Genomic DNA, 19,718 nt, shown 5'->3' with positions numbered 1-19,718 from the left:
AGCAGTAATTTATGTGTGCACAGATGTGCAGTGTGGCCAGACACCACCAGGGGCTGTGAAGGGAAGGGGCAGACACACGAACCAATGGTGCTGGAGCAAAGAGAGAAGTGCACTTACTGAGCATTGACCTTGAGAACTTCCTAGCACCTCTGCCATATTTACACAGCGCATGGAACTTTCATCTTACAGGTCTGCTGTTCCCATTCCAGGCAGTGGGAACTGACACAACATTTTGCTATTCAACTGAAGGGACAAGGAAGAAAGACAGACCAGTTATTTTATTCAAAACTTTTAAAAAGTTAATAGACGAAAAAAAACCCAAAACCTGATAAATTAATCCCATTTTATCAATGAGACACACCACAATGGTTTCCTGCTGCCCCCACAAGCTGCACTACAACGACCGTATTTTATTCCCCACTAGCCCCAGTTCCCAAGTCATTCTGACAGCAAGCCCTGCCTGGCTGTGTGCTGTGCCACAGACAGACACTGCACACAGCTCTGACAGCTCCTGGGGATCCTCTACAATTTCCAGAGATAAGAAAAATGTACAGACAACGTAACAACGCCTTATTTATGTCCACCGTCCCACAATGATGTGCACAACCAAACAGCACAGCAGACCATGCAGACAGAACCGGTCAGAACTACAGGCACTGTGAGCTGATCAGTCAAACACCAGTAAGATGAAACGCTTCTGAGCTCTCCTCTCAAAAATGCCACCTACTTCTCAGCCACCTGCATTCTTCACACACAAGTCCAGCTGTACCCAAGGAGCGCCCTACCTTACCTTAAAGCATTTGCCTGGTGGAAGTGCTGGCCGAGAGAATCCAGCCCAGAGATGCCCTGCCACCATTTGGGCAACCGCTGTTTTAAGCAGCTGTTTGCTCCAATCCTGCCCAACCTGCGACCTGAGGTACTACTGCCCTGAGTTCAGCACTGCAGCTCCTCTACACCAAAAGCAAGGTGTCCACAGATAGAAACCCATGGGAGAAAGCAGAAGGAAAAAAGTTTACTCCTTGTAAATGTAAGAGTAACGAGAAGAAAGTGCAGATAAAACCGCTTTACATTGCTTCTGTCTTCCTGCTACAAATCCCATCCCTACGTCTTTCTACAGGTCAAGTTTTAATTGAAGGCTTTGTGAGACTGAAAAAATAACGTTCAGAACAGCTTAAAGTACTTCCTGAGGACGGAGGAACACTCAGTGTAAGCAGCAGTTAAGTCAAGTCTAGCACCACAGCTCTGAGGCAAAGGTTTTCTTCCCCTCCTTATGCCTACAACCTCCAGGCAGTTCTTGGGGCAGGGTGAACAGTGACACAACAAAAACGCACATCCTCCTCAGCTTATGACAACAGAACCTGTAAGCCTTAACCCTTTCTGCTTTTAACAGCAGAATCCCTTCAGTTTGTCACTTCCTCTGCAACAGCTGAAACAAGCTGGCTCATCTTCAGCCGCACTGTGCGATACAAGGCTGTTCAAACACTTCCCATAGCAATTATTTTCCTGCACAAGAAAAATATCCACAGGAGTGAGCTTTGGTTATAGGAATTCACAGGGGAATAAAAACTCGGTGCTCTTGCAGCTGCTGAGCACACAGACATTCACTCTTGTTGTATTCCACAGCTCAGCTTTGAGCTCTGGGGAATACCTGAGGACAGGACAGCTTCAGGCTTAGAGTTCTCTTCTGTACTGGAAGGCAGTGATGAGCGCGCATGAAGGAGGCAAAGGGGCTGAAGGACATTTTAAGACAGCATCACAAGTAACAGATAAAAATCTAGTGGTACTGTAGCTGAGTGTACGAGTGCAAAGAGTCCAGAGGCAGCTCCCGGGCAGCCGGCACTTCACTCCTCAGGTGCGTGTGATTTTATCTGGAGGCATGAAACCCGTGTCACCCAGCGTTCGAAGGGCCACCCTCCCATTGGGCCGTATCACCAAGTGAGTGATGCTGCCATTGTTAAGAGACATTCGCAGCCAGCCTTCGGGGGGGAACTGCAGCGCTCTGTTATGAAAAGAAACAAGAAAGAAAGAAAAACGTTGTTATGTATCAAAATACTGTTAATACTGCATTGCCAGCATCACTTTCTATTCAAGACAGGAAAAGAAAAGCTGTTGGTGGTTCTGCAGCTTGCATGTAAATGCTCCTACACAGTCGTGTTTGGATTTTTTTCCCCCCTGCAATTAATTAATACAGAAGTGCAGCTTTGCTCACTGGACCATGCCAACAATGTACTTTCCTAAGCAGATTCCGGCAGATGGACGCGATTAATGCAGACAGGATGAATTCAGACTGACAGAGGGTAGAAGGTAGAGGGTACAATGGTTGAAGCCATTTTAACACTAACTGAACAGCCCCAGGAGGAGTTCAGCCAATGGCAGCAAACAGCTCAAGAAAATATGAAGTGGACTCAAATATTTCAATCTGGTGCCCAGGAATAACCTGGTCACGAGTCTACAACAGTCCTTTAGAAAGGCTAAAAGAACAGATAACGGCTATAGTCAAGCCGAACTCAAAAAGAACACCATGGACTGCATTCGAATGCTACGAGGTAGCCTGAAATGGCAGATATAGAGGGTAAGGTGAAAAGAAGATGGAAGAAAGCAATGAGGAAAAGCACACAGGTATTTCAGAAGCCTGGGGAGCAGAAGGACAATCCCTTTTTGCACAGCAAACAATACTCCGTGAACCTGATCAATAGCTTTAAGTACAGCAATTTCACAGAGCTCTGCAGAGAGGGCAGACTCAGCTAAAAAAAATGCACTGAAATTGTTGTAGCTGTTGATCAGATTAAGGCTTAATCACATCTGTCCTGCTCAAAACACATCATCTCACAGACAGATGTACAAAAGGGCATCAAGCCTCAACGATTTCACTTGAAAGCGTTCTAATTTTCAAACCCTGTATCACCAAATTCACCCTGTGGTGAAGCTGCAGGACCAGCTGCTCCTGCTGTGAGCGCCCACCTTCAGCCATCTCTAACACGGCACACAAACACCCCCCAGCTCAAACAGTGCAATAAATACAGCAATGCTAATCCAGCACAACTCCACCTCACAGCACGCAGTCCAACACACACCTGCAGACAATATAGCGGATCACGTTGGCGTGGCAGACAAAGATCTCATAGCTGTCCTCCTCCTGCTTCACGTCAGCCCGATGAATGAAGTTTCGAAACGCAGCCTCAATTCGAGCTCCATCTTCGTAATACTGCTAATGGCACAGAGTTCAGATTTAAACACAGCTCAGAGCAGCGTTTGCACGTTGGCTGCATCTGTTAAAGATGCACACTTGAGGCTCAATTAACACACAGGGATTCTTAATTATTTTAGGGGTTCTGTACGCTTACGGAGGAGTAAAAAGTAAGTATTTATCTAAGGTCTATGATGAAAAGCATCAGCTCACCATTATATAACCATATATATTCATTACCATCACCCATATAAAGTATGCTCCAAAACATAGAAAGGGAAAAACATGGAACAAAGGTTACCACAGCGTCTGGTTTCCAGTGGGAGACGGGAGGGTCCGGTTCTATGGGTGCTCCCTCTCTCAGCAGATCAGTGCTAATTTTTTTGACACCTAAAATATGAAACATGCTTTCAGAAAGGAGCTGTTACCCCACATGTTCCTACAGACCCACAACTCTGCTGCCAACACTTATTTCTTCCCTGCTGACCTGCAGCAGTCCTTGCTTTACACAACACTTAAGGGAAGAGCAGCCAGCAGAGCTGTCCCGCACACAGAGGTGCCAGCATCTTACTGAGGGGCAGCTCCCCCTTCATGTTTTAAAGAGAAACTGGCGACAAGCAGAAGGAGGGCAGCCAGCTTCCTTCACACTGGTCTAGAAGTTGATTACTAACATCTCAGCTACACTGTAAGCCAAGGACTAGCTCAGAATCCCACTGGAAGCAGTCTGAAGGATCAGGAGATACTGAGAAATCAACAGAAGCCACTCACCTGGGAGGTATTTGCTTATAATTTCAGTTGTTTCGGTTGCTCTGGTCATGGAGGAGTGGATGATCTGATTAAACTTTAACCCCAAACTTGCCAGTCTGTGTCCCGTCAGCTCGGCCTGTTCTCGACCTTAAGAGAGTAAATCAGCAAATTAACAAACCAGACCCATTGGATAATGGGAACCCTCAAAGGTCATTATGGAGCTTGGTTTAAGACAAACCACAGCCAAGGGCAGCTGCATTGGCCAGCAGGAAGACCTGCTCAGCTGGAAATTCCTTTATGTTTTTTATCAAATCCAGTGTTTTCTCCCACAGAAGAGCTGTGCTGCCGACCTGTGCTGCCAGGCCAGCAGCTCTCATCCATGGCTGGGCTTGATCATCACTACCCCAGCCCACCTACCCAGCGGGGTCAGTGTCCGGTCCTTATCGGCGCGGCCGTCCAGGTTGTACTGCGAGTGGCGGATGAGGAAGATGTGGCGGGTGGCCCTGGCCCTGCAGTGCTCCAGCCGCGAGCTCAGCTCCTCCTCCCCTGTCTCCTCGTTCTTCTTCTTGAGGTTGATGAGAGCCAGCGGTTCACGCCTGGATGGGTGAGTGGAGAACCCAGAGACAGGAATTGCACAGATAAAGAACCCCGCTGCAGTTATAAGCACCGAAACGGGCTGTTTAATTAACATAATTAACCAATTGTTTTGCAAAACGGATCGAAACCACTGCGCTGGAGCTACCGATAACATCAATTAATTATGGCTTATAACTGAGCGATAGAGCCAAGCAATTTGGCAACAGCCACCGCTAAATGAATCCACAGCCCCCCAGCAGAGCACAGGCCGCATCACATCGTATCACATCATCACATCGCATCGCATCATATCATCGCATCACATTGCATGGCATCTCATGGCATCGCATGGCGGTGCCGCCCGGTGCTGGGCTCGGTCCCGTCGGTGCCTCCAACATGTCGGTTGTTCCCGTATCGCGGAGCTGTCGGTCCCGCTCCGCCCCATTCAACAGGCTCCGTCCCGGCCGCTCGGTACCGCCCGCCCCCCCGTCCCGTGTCGCCCCCCGTCCCCTCTCACCGGTCCCAGTTGCTGTCCCAGAACCCGCCGCTCCCCGCGGGCCGCTCGATCCAACCCGGTCCCGGCGGGCAGGAGGCGGCGGGCGGCAGCAGCAACAAACCCTGCGGCGCTGCGGGGGCGGGGGGAGCGGCGGCGGATCCCCCCCCTGGTCGCGGCTCGGCGTCCCCCCGTGCCGGCTGTTTGCTCACGGCCACGGCCGAGAACAGCACGGAGCCCCCGGCCAACCCGCAGGCGGCCAACGCCAGGGCGCGGCGGAACGACATGGCGGGGGACCGGCCTCGTGCCTCACAACCACGAGCCGCCCGCAACGAGCAGCTCCGCCCCGGACGGAGAGCGGAGAGGGGCAATATTGCACGGAACGGAACGGAACGGAACGGAACGGAACGGCACACGGCAGCTCTCTGCTGCCCGCAGATAGGCCCTAAGCCCGCCCGTCCCTGCACAGACACATCCAGCATCTCAATAACGCTGCACAACCCCAGCAGCCATAACACACATCCCTTAATACACAGCCCGTAACACACATCCCGTAACACACAGCCCCCATAACACACAGCCCGGCGCTCCTCCCATGCCCACACCGTGGAGCTGCAGCTCACTGTGCTCTCATTACTATATGCCTGCTTTAACATCAAGAGATGAGAAGAAAGCAAGCTGATACACAGAACATCCAAACCTCCACAGAGCTCCCCTTTCCCCAGCAGCCGACAGAGCTGCCCATGCATGTGGTCCCAACCTGCGGCTGGGCTGAGGCCGGATGGGACAAACACAGCAATTCCTCAAAAATACAACAAAATAAAACAGCCCAATTGCACGAACTGAAATCCCAAACCTGTACCTCGGTGCCAGCTCAGTGTTATTAAGTTTACCCTTCTGTAAAGCCTGAAGTCAACCAGGTTGAGAACAACGAGCTGTTGCAGCAGCACCCACAGCTCAAACACAGCGCCCTGCACAGCATCACTGGCTGCTTCACTCCACGCTCTCAGTTTGTGTGTTTGTTTTAATACTCATATGACTACAATTCTAATCCCATTTCATTGTGTTGAGTTTCATCCGTGAGCAGAAAATCCCCCTAAGAGGATAACAACGACTGATGGTACCCGCTAATGGCATCATCCTGTTAGTGCTGCTGAGACCCGCAGTGCGCCCATCGTGCTCATCTCGCATGATGCAAAATGCAGCTGTAAAGTTATTAGCAAAAGAGGAGAGAAAGGCAAGGAAACATGAGGTCATGGGCTCCAAATGCATCCAGACACTGCGGGCTCACTGCTGGCCCTGGGGAAGGAAACACTGATGTCATCCTGGCTTGCTTCAGGCCCAGCAACATTTAAATGATACACGAGTTTAAACTATTGGGTTATAAAACAAAGTCGACTTGAGCTCATTTAATAGTTGTTTCAGAGGGCAAGAAATACTGCTTTTAAGCATCATTGGTTTGTATGACTTGACAAGTTTAAAAAGAAAATGAAGAAAGAGATTTGGAAGCTGCTCTATTGGCTTTCTGATCGTATCTGACTGCTCCACCAAAGAGTTTAACACAGCCACACAAACACCGCATTGGTGAAACACAACATCAAATCTGGGGAGATTCTGGCATGATAGGAAGCCTACATAAATCCATGCTGGATCTGATTCAGATCTTGACTCTAGTCTAGGTATTGTGAGTCAATGAGAGGAGCTCACAGTGGATTAAGGACTTCCCCTCCTCCTCCCTAGAGCCCTCCCCATAAACATACTTAAAATGAGATTTCACCTTAGAGAAAGTTAATCAAGAAATGTTTTAGCAGTGCTGGGTATCACGGTAAAGAGAAGGATCTCAAACACAGCCGGGAGCAGCTGACCGACGCTGTCTCTTTCCTTCCTCCTTCAGGGAGGAGTAAGGCCATTGAAAACTAGAACGTCTGTGTTTACCAAACTAATTATACTAACACAGTCTCTACCTCTTTCATTAAGGAAAGGCATCCAGTCCTGCCCATGAAGTCATACTCATGAAATGAAGGGTTTGCAACAAAAATACTAACGCTGCGTTATCTAAAGTAATGCTCTAATAAATAATGATGCATCACGCCAGGAGGGTCTCATTGGAAACAGATGGTCTAAGGAATGGAAACATAAGCAGAGTATTTTACTGCAATAACTACCCAGGAAACAAAAAGGGATTTGATATTACTGCCTTAAGAACAGCTCCCCCCCAACCCTTTTGTCTCAGCTATCAGGAAACTTTGATTTTGCTGACAAACCATCAATGTTAGCAATCATGGGAGCGCTCTGCTTGCAAACCAGTTTAGGTACCGAGATGTACAGCACTGCACAATTAAGGGGATTTGTAGTTTTAACAATCCATCAATACTTCAAAACTGCAAAGGCAAAACTCTACTATCCCCATGTTCTTTCCTACCTCTCTGTCCAGAGCTGGTTCACAGCATCCCTGCATTCCTTCAGAACTATCACCCTAGAGATGAGCTTGACACAGGCTGTCTATACCCTGCTGTTCTTCTTTTGGAAGCAAGCTTTTATTGCGGTGTGTTCACATACAGGCCCCACTGAGGCTGTGTAAGGAAAAAAAAAAAGAGATGAAATAACTTTTAGTTGAAGTGGTGCTAACTGCAGGTCTGGAGAGCACACATCTGTGCCATTCTCTGCTGCTGATGGGTCACATCAGTTGCAAGAGCTCAGCACCTGCAGGAGTGGAGCTGAATCCTGGGGCACTGTTTCAAACCTGACTAAGCACAGTTGAGATCTGTCTGCCCTAAAGCACGACAGCCCCACTCCAGCCACCTGGGAGCAGCACACACTGATGCAATTTCAGCTGAGGTGCTTGGATCTTGTACCAAGGAGAAAATCATGGGGAGCATCTTCCCATATTACAACTATGCATTGTTCTTCTGCCTCCTTCCCAGAGCACTAACAAATGCAGGACCTAATTATCCCCATTTATAAATAACTTTCCTCATCCAATCTCTGTCCAACACTGTTCTGGCAGGCACCCTCAGCAGATTGGAAATTATGTCCCTGCCAAAAGCTATTGCTGCTGATGAATCACAGCACATAGAATTAAAGGGCTGTGCTTTCTATTATGTACATCTACACACACACATATAGATGTAAATACGTGCACACGTGTGTGTGCAGTGACTTGGAAATTCTATCCAGTATTTGCCAAACACAGCCAGTGCCAGCAGATGTAGCCATCTGGCTTCAAACTACACGTGTTTCTGAATGCCTTTGCTGGCATTACTTCACCTGGGGAATTCCTTGCACAGTGGATGGCTCTGGGGTTTTTATGGAGCAGGTGACAGACACACAGCACTGTAGGACTGCTTGCTGCTTAAAATCAAAACATGCATTTGATACAAGTCTCTCGGAGACAAATGCAGAGTAATCTGAATTGCCAAAAACAAACGGCTGTCCTGCAAGGACAGATCTTCATTTGAACTTTCCCCTGCTGGCTTGTTTTCTGCCCCCAGACAAATCCTTTAAAGGGCTCTGAAGATTTATGTTCTTGCTCTGCCTGACAGCCCTGCCCTGGTCAAGGCCCTGCCTACATTATAACCTTCTGACATTCTGAGATATAATGATGGGAATCCATCTGGAGTGGAAGAAGAGACCTTCTATGTACTTAACAGCATGCTGCCTGACCCAGCCAATCCTTCACGCTGATAGAAACAGGAGGAAACTTTTCTTGCCAGCAATAAAACCAACTGCCCTTTGCTCTCTACTGACACTGCCTATTCCTTTCATGTCAGCTGAAGGTATTTCTTTTCCCTTCTCCATTACCTCTTTCTTCCAGCTCTCACTCTGTGTTCTGTGCTACCAAAGCACACTACAATGGCCCCACAGCTATTTTACTGCATTTCTGCTCTGCAACTTTAATTGTTATTATTATTGTATTGTATTACATACACCTATTTCAATAAGCAGGCAGGAAAAAGCTGAGTTGCTTGAGGCAATCGTGTACCTGATCCCTTGGGGTGAACACAGTGCTGTGGGGGGGTTAAGAAGAGGGTTTGGATTATAAGGAAATATGCAAGAGGTCAAGGGGATGATCAAGGCAGACATTTCTATCATATTTTGACTGGGACAGTGCCAGCAAGACAACAGCACAAAGCTACAACCCTGTGAGACTGTGGCCAACAACACAGCACTTTGCATGTTGTCACAGTGCATCCAAAAAGCCAGTCATAACCAACACCTGCTTAGAAGTACTTAATTCTTTGGTTTTACACATCTCAATGAAACGGCATCACAGGGTCCTTCCAGCTCAGACCCATTCACACAGGGGACGCAGGAGGAAACCACTGCCCAGGAGACACTTACCTGCACATGGTGGGAAAGGACAAGGCAGAAAGCAGGAGAGCAGCGCTTTGGTGCTCCACTAGTACACCCACATCCCTTTGCTGGCTGCCACTCAAAAGCACTTACATGAAGACATCGAGGTTCTGTCAGCAGGGAGAGAGGCGGCTTTAAAAACAGAGTTGGCCAAAAAACTGGATTGTGTTTAGGAAATGCTGGTAAAGCTCAGCATTGCCCACACTATTCAGATGCTGTCCTACTCAGGCCAGCATGTTATGATCTAATACTGCAAGGGTAGGACATGTCACTACTTTATGCTCCCTTCCCATATAAATAGTCACATTACTGTACGAAAAAATGTATGTCTAAGGGGCAAACAGCACAGCACTTCATTACATAATTTGAATGGAAAAAGCAAGACGTAAAGAATCCTCCTTACAATCATGAGATGCAGCTCTGCCTCAGAAGGCACTTCTCTCTCTCCCTAGTTAAGATCCACAGTCTGAAGCTTTGCACAAGTTGCTGTTCTGTATCTATCCTGTATCAGGAACACCGCACGCCTGTTGGGAGAAAAAAACACTTGGCAGGAAGGAACCATTCTGCCCATCTGAAAGAACTGGTGGATCGATGCCAGTGAGGCTGAAGGATTTCTGCTGTCAGAGCTGGGTTTCCCAAGGCCACTCGTTTCAGGCAATTCCTGGCAGCCCATCAGAGCTCTCAGCAGCCCACCCCCCCTTCAGCTCTTTCACAGGGGTGCTCCCAGGGCTCCCTCACGCTCTCACAACTTCCCATGGACAGGCACACGGTGAATATGGGTTAGAGGCAGCAGGTCAGAGCAGCAGGGCCTCCATGTCCCACAGCTGAACTGTGCGGCTTCAGGAGAAAAAGCAGAATTCATCACACGGAGGGCAAATTCATAACGCAATGAGTGCCAATATTACAACAGGGGCACAGTGCTGGGGTGGAAGGAAAGCCCTCTAATGTGCTCCACTGTCTCCAAGCTCCCACCAGTGCTTTCTCTTCTCCAAATATGCCTTAAATCAGTGGACATGCCTACCAGCCTTCCACAGCATGGAACATAACCACTGGCAGAAACACTGTTTTCAGTCTGTTTTATTTGCTAATGTTTTAATAAGTATTTTTGGTTTTGTATTTAGCTGCTGATACAACCATTTCTTTTTCTATCAACACAGATCAGTTCCATTTAAAATACACCAAATAGGGACACCTAGAACTAGTTTTACTTGAATATATGTACAGTTATGTATACATTATATACACATAGGCATTATATATATATACATATATATATATACACATATATATAAGGCACTGTAAAATGTACCATCACTTCTCTGAGACCCTTTAATTTGCAGAAGTAGACCATATTTCTTCGTATAATTTGAAATGTTTAACCAAGGGATCTTTCAAATGCTTCAGGGTTATACAGAAACCAGCTAAGAAATAAGCCTTACTTTAAAATTCAAGTTATTGTGACAAGATGAACAAAACCTATTTTGACAGTAACTCTAATCCATTTATTATATAACTGCTTCTCTCTTAAAAGACAGATTCACCTGTATAAATAGTTTCCTTTGTCTCTCCTTATTATGTTCCAAAATGTGAACTGAAACTCATCCTGCAGAATAAAAAAAATAATAAAGAAATAGCAATGATGGGAGAATTGAATATAAACGTGGATAATTTATCCATTACTTAGAGAGAGGAAAGGCAGGACCTCTGTAAGCCAACATGTCTTTAAATAAAATGTGCTAAAACAGTTCATGACCTTACATAAATCTGTTTGACCTGGTTAACATCAATGGAGCCTGCTGATTGATTAAGTTTCTGGACACATAAAAAGGTAACCTCTGCCTCTACAGCGCACAGATACGATTGATGTTCATAATGAACACGTCTGAATGGCCTCTTGCTCAATATAATTAGTCTACATATGCAAATTACAGCATCAGAAATCCTGAAGCAGCTGCTGTTAGGAGAGTTTGGCAATTGTGTGAATTATAGGCCAATCTTACGCATCAAATGGACGTATTTCCAAAGAACAGAAACAGATGAAGACAGATGGATGAGAAGTTGTAATCTTTGGGATGTATAAATCCACGTATCCTGGATAGAACTTATTTTTTCCACACTACTCTGTAGCAACAATTCCCAATTGTGCTGGACCACAGGATTCCTATTCAGTCCCACAACTTTAACAACAGATGCTTGGAAAAGCTCCATTTCGGGCCGTCCCTGTACTACCCGCTGTGGCTCCAACAGCACGATCCATTGGTCACAACTAGGAGGCACTTTTTAGAAGGTTCTTATTTTCTACTCAAAGCACCTTGGAGATGAGCACCTGCAATCACTTGGTTTAATATTTGGACACCTGCGGGTTCTGCACTGGAGCTGACCTGCCCAGTTCAGCTGTTTCAGTTCACGTTTTGCAGAAGCAGAAATGAAAAGGGGCAGCACCCCACGAACCGACTCAGCACACGAGGCCACGTCAGGCATAACAAACCAGGGACAACGGACACTGTAAAATACTGAAGTGACTCAAAGGTTTAAAAATATATATATGTATTACGAGAGCCACAAAAAAAGGTTACAGACAGAGCTCCACAAAGCCTGCACGGATACATTCCAACAATTCAAGGTGGCAGAACAGGTGAAATACAGACCATAGAAACGGTTCAGCATTAACTTTCCAGACTGTCGGAGACAGCAATCTTAACCTCATCTTCCCCACATAAAAATAAACGTTGTGTATATACACATATATGTATATATATATGTATATATACACACGCACACACACACACATATATATGTCTAGTCTGAACCACAGATATAGTCCAAAGAAAACCACGTTGTGATTTCCACGTTAGGCCTGTAGAGCAGGCATCCCCCAAGGAGCACCACAGTAATGCCCACAGGGAGACCATCTCCGGCCAAGCTGATGTGACGTTGTGCCTCGTTAGCAATTTCAGAACAGCAACACAGCGCAGTTCATTTGCTGCACATGGCTACCAACGCAGCTCTGTGCAACCCTCAGAGCTTTAACCAAACTGCGACCACATCTGCTTTGATTTCAAAAAGAAAATGCAATTCTAAGATATTTGGGCAGCTCCTGCTATCACCTTTCTTTACAGTTCAAGACTGGAGGACTTGTTTAGTGTGCTTCCTTACAGACACAGCGCTCAGACTGTCCTAATGACCTCCAGGAAAAGATGCCTCCCTGAGGCTTTCTCCCCTGTTACCTTCAGGTTATGTCTGCGTCCAGTTTTGACATGGGGGCCAAATGCTGGTTGCGTATCAGTGCAGTATTTGGCCCAAAGTTTCAAAGTCTTTGCTATTCAGACTTTCCTATGAGGTCAACAAACAAAGCATTAAAAAAAAATATTAAGGCTTCAAGTAAAAATATTTCCTCTCTCTCCCACCCACGTAGTAAAGTACATTTAATTTCATAATGCTCAATATATTGTACAATTAACGATACAGAGATCCAACTTTTCAAGGCAGATTGCACTACAATGGAAACCTGGAGGCTAAATGGGAGTGTATGGACAGCTAATGAAATGCAATATGCCATGAACACTGATGCACAAAACTAAACAAAACCTATTGCTGTTTGTTTTTTAAAAGTAATACAATCCACAGCTAAAAATAAAAACACGCTGAAAAGCTTTAAGACTTCTGAACATGAAATAAACGTGACAAAATCAAGAAGCTACTTTATAATACGTGTTAACTTGTGCTGGATTTTCATAGCTGATCCCACCTACTGAAAATCAGCATCACTTACTTCGCTTCAGTGGAGCCACACCAGTCTACACCACCTGGAGATTTGGCTGCAGTGCCTGTAAATACTGAGGATTTGGGCAGAAGAACTTGGCTGTTAATCTGTGAACTGTTTGAAGAACAATGTTTTAGCAAGGTTGGGATTCTGCCCCTAGATCAGACGCAGTAAGTAGGTTCCAATAGGAGCTATGGGCACAGGTGCTTACATTTAAGAGAATGGCTGTAGGTTCAGTGTCTTGGCTGGGAACGAGGCTGGATCTGCTGCATGCAATCTCCTGTTTACAGTCCCGCTCAGCTTATTCTGCCACAAGATCTGAATGATTTGCTCCAGGCTGTGAGCACTGAATTAAATGCAAACCTCAAAAGGAAAAAAAAAAAAAAAGACTTTGGTACCATTGTAAACCAGTTACCACATCCAATGCATCTCAACTGTGGCCAAAACTACTCACAGTGCGCTCATCCTGTCCTCCCCTGCTCCTTCTCTCAAAAAGAACCCTGGACATGAGTGCTTTACACACACACATCGCTGCCTTCAGCCTTACTGAGAAATTCATCAATCATGACTTGAAGTCATGTCTGTGTATCAAGTATTCATGACTTGAATCTTGCTATCAGCCAGCTCGTCCAGTCTTTTACCACATATTGCTCCCTCTGTACCTGATCCCGTCTGCCAGCATCCTCCTGGCACTGTGCTGCCTCCAACTCAAGGCAACATTCCACATGCCAACAAACAAATCTGCACAGAAGGACGATTGCTTCTCTGCTCTGCAATGCCCTCACAGCAGGCGTTAAAGATATCACTGCGGCCATAAAACGCACACTGATTTCTAGTTCACTCTCATAACTTTGGCCTATTTCAGCTGCTCCGCACTCTGCATTTCTCCCTTCGGACTACACAGAGCTTTACACGTAATTACCTTCACTTCAGTCTTCCCCTCCAAAAATCATGCGATACAAAAGGGACACACAGTAACCATGTATTGCAGTACACGTCAACATTTATCAAATCAAAAGATCAATTCTAACCAGGCAAAGCTGAGGTCCCTATTTGCCTTCTGGAATAATTAATCTCGACATAGATGAACACAAGTAAAATGCTATTGACACATCCTGAATTGCTACCAATTAGCTGGAGAGTTCTCCATTATAGTCAAAGACTGGAAAGGATTCAGCCCCTTGAAACCAATATCCTGAAAAACAGGGAATTTAGCTTTCCGGACAGAACTATTAACAAGGACAATGAGGTGAAAAGTTGAGGTTTCAGATTCTGACTGGCTCAGTGATAAATAATGATTTTTACCAACTTTGGCAACAGTCACTCAGGATATTCTTAATAGAACACACACTCTGGCTGCGTAGCATTGGTCTGGACCTCCGTACTTTTGATAGCAAGTGGGAAGGAAAAGGAGATCAGGAACAGAGAACATAAAAAAAAAGGAAATAAAGATTTGTCCCAAAATTGGAGTCAGCAGAAGTTCTGATTTCTGAGACCAAATATATCACAACCCTTTCTTGCGTTTTCTGTTTGCTTTCAAACAGCAAAGTTGTCTTTAAATCCAACAAAGCAAATGGAGTTTTCTGGAGATGGGAAAGGAAACCTCAGAACGTTCCATCATTCGATTGGCATTGTTTAAAAAAGTTGTTCCCCAAGGGAAATAAAACTCAAAAACCAAACAGAACAATCCTTTGTCTAACAGTACTGAAGACCGGAGGGAATGTGCTCGTCATTAGGCAGACACCACATTTATATCCTATAGACTTACGCTTGGCTCAGTTACACACACTGTGAATTCAACAGCTCATGCTAACCCTGCTGCAGGACCGCACAGGGCACCAGGCACAGCAGTAAGCACCTTACTGCCTGGATCCAACAGGCAAGAGGGAGGGCGCAGGGAAAGCAGCTGACGACTGTTTAGAACGTGTCCCCACCTGAACACTTCCTTTTGTGTCCACATGGTTTTATTTCTGAGTCAGAGAACCCTTTAAAAAACAGGGATGAGGGCTAAGAGTGGAAGATCCTCACTGGTGGTGTGGTCCTTTCCCAGCAGACAGACACGCGGGTGCACACACGTTTTCACACATGGGCAGGCAAACAGCAGACTGGGAGAAGCTGCTGCTGCCCTTTTTCCTGCACCCAGCTGGGACGAAGGAGCAGGGAGCCTTTGAAGATGACACATCATTTGTGGTGCAGGGTGCCCTGCCCCGCTCCTGCCTGGGAGAACCTGACCTGCAATGCCTGGGAGACGCAGGGCAGCTCTCACACCTGCAGACTGCCCGGCACAGGAGCACGCCTTCCTCACCAGCAGAAAAGCAGCAGCTGAACCTCTGACTCCTGCTGGACACGTGGCTGGCCAGAAGAACTGGGAAAGGGCACAGGAAAATGGAACGATCCCGGACTGACCATTTTTTCACTGCACTACTGGTACACAATGTTGGACAGACAGACACACAATGGCTTTAGCACTTTCTTGCATAAAAAAAGATGGGCTCTGTGGTGGTGGTGGACGATGGCAGCCAGTTCCTGTCTGTCGGTTAAGACGAATCTGATGGACTGTACAATTTTATTCCGTTGAGAATAAGGCTGCAGCTGTTTATTTGGCCAACAGATAGAGATGAAAACAGAATGAATCCAAAACAAGAAAAGGAGAGTGGCCGGCTGCTGCTGCTCCTTCTTTGTTGTTAACTGAGTCTTCACAGTGCTCCTAGCTTCATGGCTGGCTGAGTGGATGGCTCTTTGTTTTCATCTAAATTTATTTTACACTGAAATTTCATAGGTTGTTCCACCAACTCCAGACACCTTCTTAACATTTGAGTGTCTAGCAGGGCTGACTGGTGTTCCTTGGGAACTTGACGTTGAGCCCAGCCTAGATATTCCTTTAGGCTGTCCATTTATTTTACTGTGCGGTGTCTTCATCTGTATGTCATCCCTGCACCAAAAGAAATACCAAGACATAATGTTAGCGAGCAAAGTCACCGCTTCTGCACTACAGGACATGCAGCACAGCTGAATACACAGCTCTCTATGCCAAGCACGGATTCCAGGACTTGTGTGTGCTGTGATCCTATTAGTGCCTCTGAGCACAGACAAAGGTGGGCTCCAGCCTCCCTTTAGGCTGTGCACCACAACAGCTTCATCCTTTCATGCGTAACAGGAAGGATAATTTGCCCTGTGTCTCGCAAATAATTATCGAGTCCACCTAAGATATTAAATCACAATGAGTTTTACAGCTTCACTGACCACCTGCAGTTCAAGTTACAGCAAACGTGAAAGTATTTTGTCATTTCTGTTCTGCACTGTCACAGAACAGAAGAGCACCCACAGATATGCCATCCTTGTTGGCCTACAATGAACACGTAACCAGGGCTGTGCCTCCAGGGAGGCATCTCACAAAGAGCATCTCATTTCTAAGCAGCACCATAAGCAGTACATACCTTTGTGCTCCCACTGATTGCACCTCTGTAATTTCCACAGTGTTTACAAATGAGACAGCCTTTGGACCTCCGTAGGAGGGTGACCTAGGCATTCCTGTGGGGGACAATGGGACTTGGTGGCCTGGTGATTTGTAGGAGCCATTGCTCACCCTGCCTTGTAGTGCTTGATGCGTCTGGACATTGTTATTGGCTAAATCAGCTTGCAGAGAGGTTGTGGAAGTCCTTGGTGCTCTTGTCATTGCACTTGAGAGTGAAGACACTGAAGACTGCAGTATAGGGTTCCTTGTGCTAAAACTGGTAGCAGCCATCAGATTGTCTCTAGATCCATATCTCATCGCCATGCTGCGTGGGTCTTCAGAGAGTGTGCTGACTTGCTGAAGGCTGTAAGAGCTAGGGGTGTCATAGACACCTGAGTCTGCAAACACAGAATCAGGGTGCGAGTGGAGGAGCTTCTCTCTCTCTTCCATCTCTTTCCTTTCCTGAATGGATGCCATAATGGTTTTGGAAAGGTTGTCATAGCGGACTGGAGAGGGGTCTCGCTGATGTGCAGCTGGGCCCCCCAGCACTGGGCTGAAGCTCTGAGGTGGTTGGCGTTGCAGCTCACTCCCCCGTAGATGGCACATTTTGGCTGATAAATATGGTGAGTGGTACCCGACAGAGCTGACTGCAGAATGGGTGACACATTTCCTCCCCGAGGGCGACATGGGGTTTAGCAAACTGTCATATGAAAGACTCCCATTTCTGTTCGACAGGGAATTGGGAGAAAAGATGCTTTTGTAAGGAGTGGAAGCCGCCCCTTCAGACTTCATTGGATGAAGGGGCACTTTGTCTGTCCCCCTCCTGCCAGCAGATTTCAGGCTCAGTGATCGTGAATTGATGGCAAAGGAATCTATCTGGAGTGGGGAAGACTGGTAGGTCTTGTGAAGGGAGCTCTTCCGGTAGCTGGGGATGTCCAGGCTGGGTTCAGATTGGTAATCAAGGCTCCTGCCATCCTCTTCTATCAGAGCCCCCTGGCTGTGTCCCTCCTGCAGGGTGATCTAAAACAGAGGTGAATATGAGAAACAAAAGCCTGTAATAGACATGTACAGATTTGCTCTCCATGGGACTGCACAGGAGGAAAAAAAGTTGGACACCTTCTCTCAGACTTACAGTCTATGACAAAGGCTCATCATGAGAAAACTCTTAACTCCTCAGCACATGGACAGCATCTCTGAATCAAGGAGTCAGTCACTGCAACTGCTAAATAATATTAACTAATAAGTACATCAATGTATGGACACAATGAGATAACTTCTAAACTGAAACTCTGACAAGGTAAATGAGATTGCAGTCTGGTAATAATGCCCTTGGAAAAGCACTTCAACTTTTATACAAACAGCTCTTGAGTTGAGTGATGTCTGGTTCTGAGTGCTGAGTCAGACATCCTTCAGGCTTCATTTCAGCACACTGGGGACCAGCACACTCTTATTCACTCTACTCAGAGATATAAATATTCAACAGTCCTGAATACCAGGTCACAGGTCTTCAAAATCAAGCATCTAAGATTAATTAGAGCAGAGAGGCTCCTCCCTCCTGCCATTGAGACAACAAAATAATTTACTTCAGAGAAGGAAACACAGGCCAGTATTTATTTATCTGCACTGAAAACATATAGGGCTTCCCTCTGTTTATATTCTATGAAAGACTGCCTACGCTTCTGTTTACTTAAAAGACCGTTTTGTGCTAAGAAAATAATTTCTGCTGCTTCTTTAAGGAAAGGGTTTTCATGAAGCATAACAAATTGGCTACAGCAGCTCAGCAAAGACTGATTATCAGAGTGATATCAGGAGGAGCCAGCAGGAGGGGACACCTCTCAGCACCTCAGGATAGGGTCAAAACACTGTCAAAGCAGCAGTGCATGCTTGTCAGCAGGGCAGATGCATCAAGCTCAGCAAAGGAATGTTGCAAAAGCAGACATGTTTTCATAGGAAGAGCAGTGAAAATCCACACCGTCGCATGATGATGCCAAATGTTATTTGTTTTCACACTGTGAGATTCACAAGACCCCTGTAATGAATTTTTCCTCAACCTCAAGTTGTCTGGCACTAATTAGGAACAGATTGCCTCAGGCTACTGCAGCTCACTCACCTGCTCAGCAGCAGCATGGTAGTGGACTTTGGGATTGTTGCTGAAAGCCGGCCGGTACTTGTACATGGCAGGTGTAGGAGGGCTGATCAATTTGGGTGAAAGGCCACTTTCTGGATAAGAAAAAAAGCACAGACATTATATTGGAATGTGTGGACAGCTCTCTGTCATTCCTCAGCTCTTGCTATCCGTGCTTCTCTGCAAGCTGGGCTCCACTCTGTAAAAAATGGAGCTCATGCTTTTTTTGTGATGAATTCCAACAAAATCAACAGGGCCCCATGTGGAAATAACTGTGCCTGTGTCCAGAGCAATCATCTACAGAGAAGGAAAGGTGCGTTAAAGAAAGCGGTGTGACATATTTTGGTGCGTGGTACTTCTGCTGTATTTCAAATGACTGGTTATTTGGGACCAATTCAGCAAATGGTTTTGTCTGAAGAAAGGAGATTTCTTAAACAGTCTCAAAGCTTTAATTTGTTCATAAATGAAATATTTGTTTCTTGCATTTTATGCTAATATTTCTCGTTCCTTACTTCAAAATGACATTTTTCATTGTTAAACAGATAAAAAATTTAAGAGGGGGTTTAAAAGAGTTTAAAAACTGAAATACCCAGATTGAACGAGGCACTTCAAGTTTTCTTCTCCCCTCCTGCTGTTTATTCCTCCTGCTCACAGCTCTTCTATAAACAGAACCCTTCACCCAGATCCCCTTAGTGCTACCCCTGTAACAGAGGGTAAAATATTTTCAAATTATTAAAAATAAAATGCTGATTGTGCAACTATACCTTCACTGGTCCCCAGCTGCCCTTTTAACTCGGAGTATTTGCTCTGATCTCCTTTGGGTGGGAGCGGTGGTTGCACATCCATTCCTTTATCCTCCAGACCTTCCAGGCTGATTTTGGACTGCAAATGACCAAAGAATCAATTACTGCCCACAACAAAAACAATAAAAAGCCCCACAAGAAAAAAAAAGTAAGAAAGGGGAGAGTGAAGAACTCAAACTGAGAACTCAACAAGTTCTGAAACAACTTCTGTGGTCCT

General features: G+C 46.0%; 2 protein-coding genes across 5 annotated transcripts in view; both read right to left on the bottom strand.

Annotated features, from left to right (window-relative positions):
* Positions 1–259: 259 nt before the first annotated feature.
* On the bottom strand, positions 260–5,347 carry PGAM5 (PGAM family member 5, mitochondrial serine/threonine protein phosphatase). 2 transcript variants are annotated; one of them, XM_015877587.2, is made up of 6 exons: positions 5,028–5,347; positions 4,352–4,530; positions 3,956–4,081; positions 3,489–3,577; positions 3,075–3,208; positions 260–1,999 (listed from the first exon to the last, which is right to left on the bottom strand). In XM_015877587.2, exons 1-6 carry the CDS (start codon positions 5,288–5,290, stop codon positions 1,849–1,851), a joined length of 942 nt encoding a protein of 313 aa, XP_015733073.1. In that variant the 5' UTR covers positions 5,291–5,347; the 3' UTR covers positions 260–1,848. The 2 variants fall into 2 exon arrangements, with proteins under 2 accessions (XP_015733073.1, XP_015733074.1); XM_015877588.2 differs by having other exon boundaries at positions 3,075–3,205.
* Positions 5,348–10,684: 5,337 nt separating this feature from the next.
* The window catches only part of ZDHHC8 (zinc finger DHHC-type palmitoyltransferase 8), a 67,058-nt gene continuing 58,024 nt past the window's right edge, over positions 10,685–19,718 (bottom strand). For 2 of the 3 annotated variants that reach the window (XM_015877580.2, XM_015877584.2), the window contains 4 exons: positions 19,463–19,580; positions 18,684–18,793; positions 16,557–17,593; positions 11,883–16,051 (listed from right to left, as the gene is read on the bottom strand). In XM_015877580.2, coding sequence (XP_015733066.1) covers positions 15,880–16,051; positions 16,557–17,593; positions 18,684–18,793; positions 19,463–19,580 — 1,437 coding nt within the window. In that variant the 3' untranslated portion in view covers positions 11,883–15,879. Of the gene's footprint in view, positions 16,052–16,556; positions 17,594–18,683; positions 18,794–19,462; positions 19,581–19,718 lie in introns of all 3 variants that reach the window. The other variant, XM_015877583.2, reaches the window with a different exon arrangement.

Source organism: Coturnix japonica, chromosome 15 (genome assembly GCF_001577835.2).
Source record: "Coturnix japonica isolate 7356 chromosome 15, Coturnix japonica 2.1, whole genome shotgun sequence".
Classification (NCBI taxonomy): domain Eukaryota; kingdom Metazoa; phylum Chordata; class Aves; order Galliformes; family Phasianidae; genus Coturnix; species Coturnix japonica.
The sequence above is the reverse complement of the archived record's forward strand: the minus strand, read 5'-3'. Positions and strand labels throughout refer to the sequence as shown.

Coding starts and splice junctions, on each gene's coding strand:
- PGAM5 (XM_015877587.2), bottom strand. CDS start 5,290: ATGTCGTTCCGCCGCGCCCTGGCGTTGGCCGCCTGCGGGTTGGCCGGG. Junction 4,531..5,027: donor TGGGACAGCAACTGGGACCG/GTGAGAGGGGAC, acceptor TCACCCATCCAG/GCGTGAACCGCTGGCTCTCA. Junction 3,209..3,488: donor ACTGGAAACCAGACGCTGTG/GTAACCTTTGTT, acceptor CTGTGCCATTAG/CAGTATTACGAAGATGGAGC.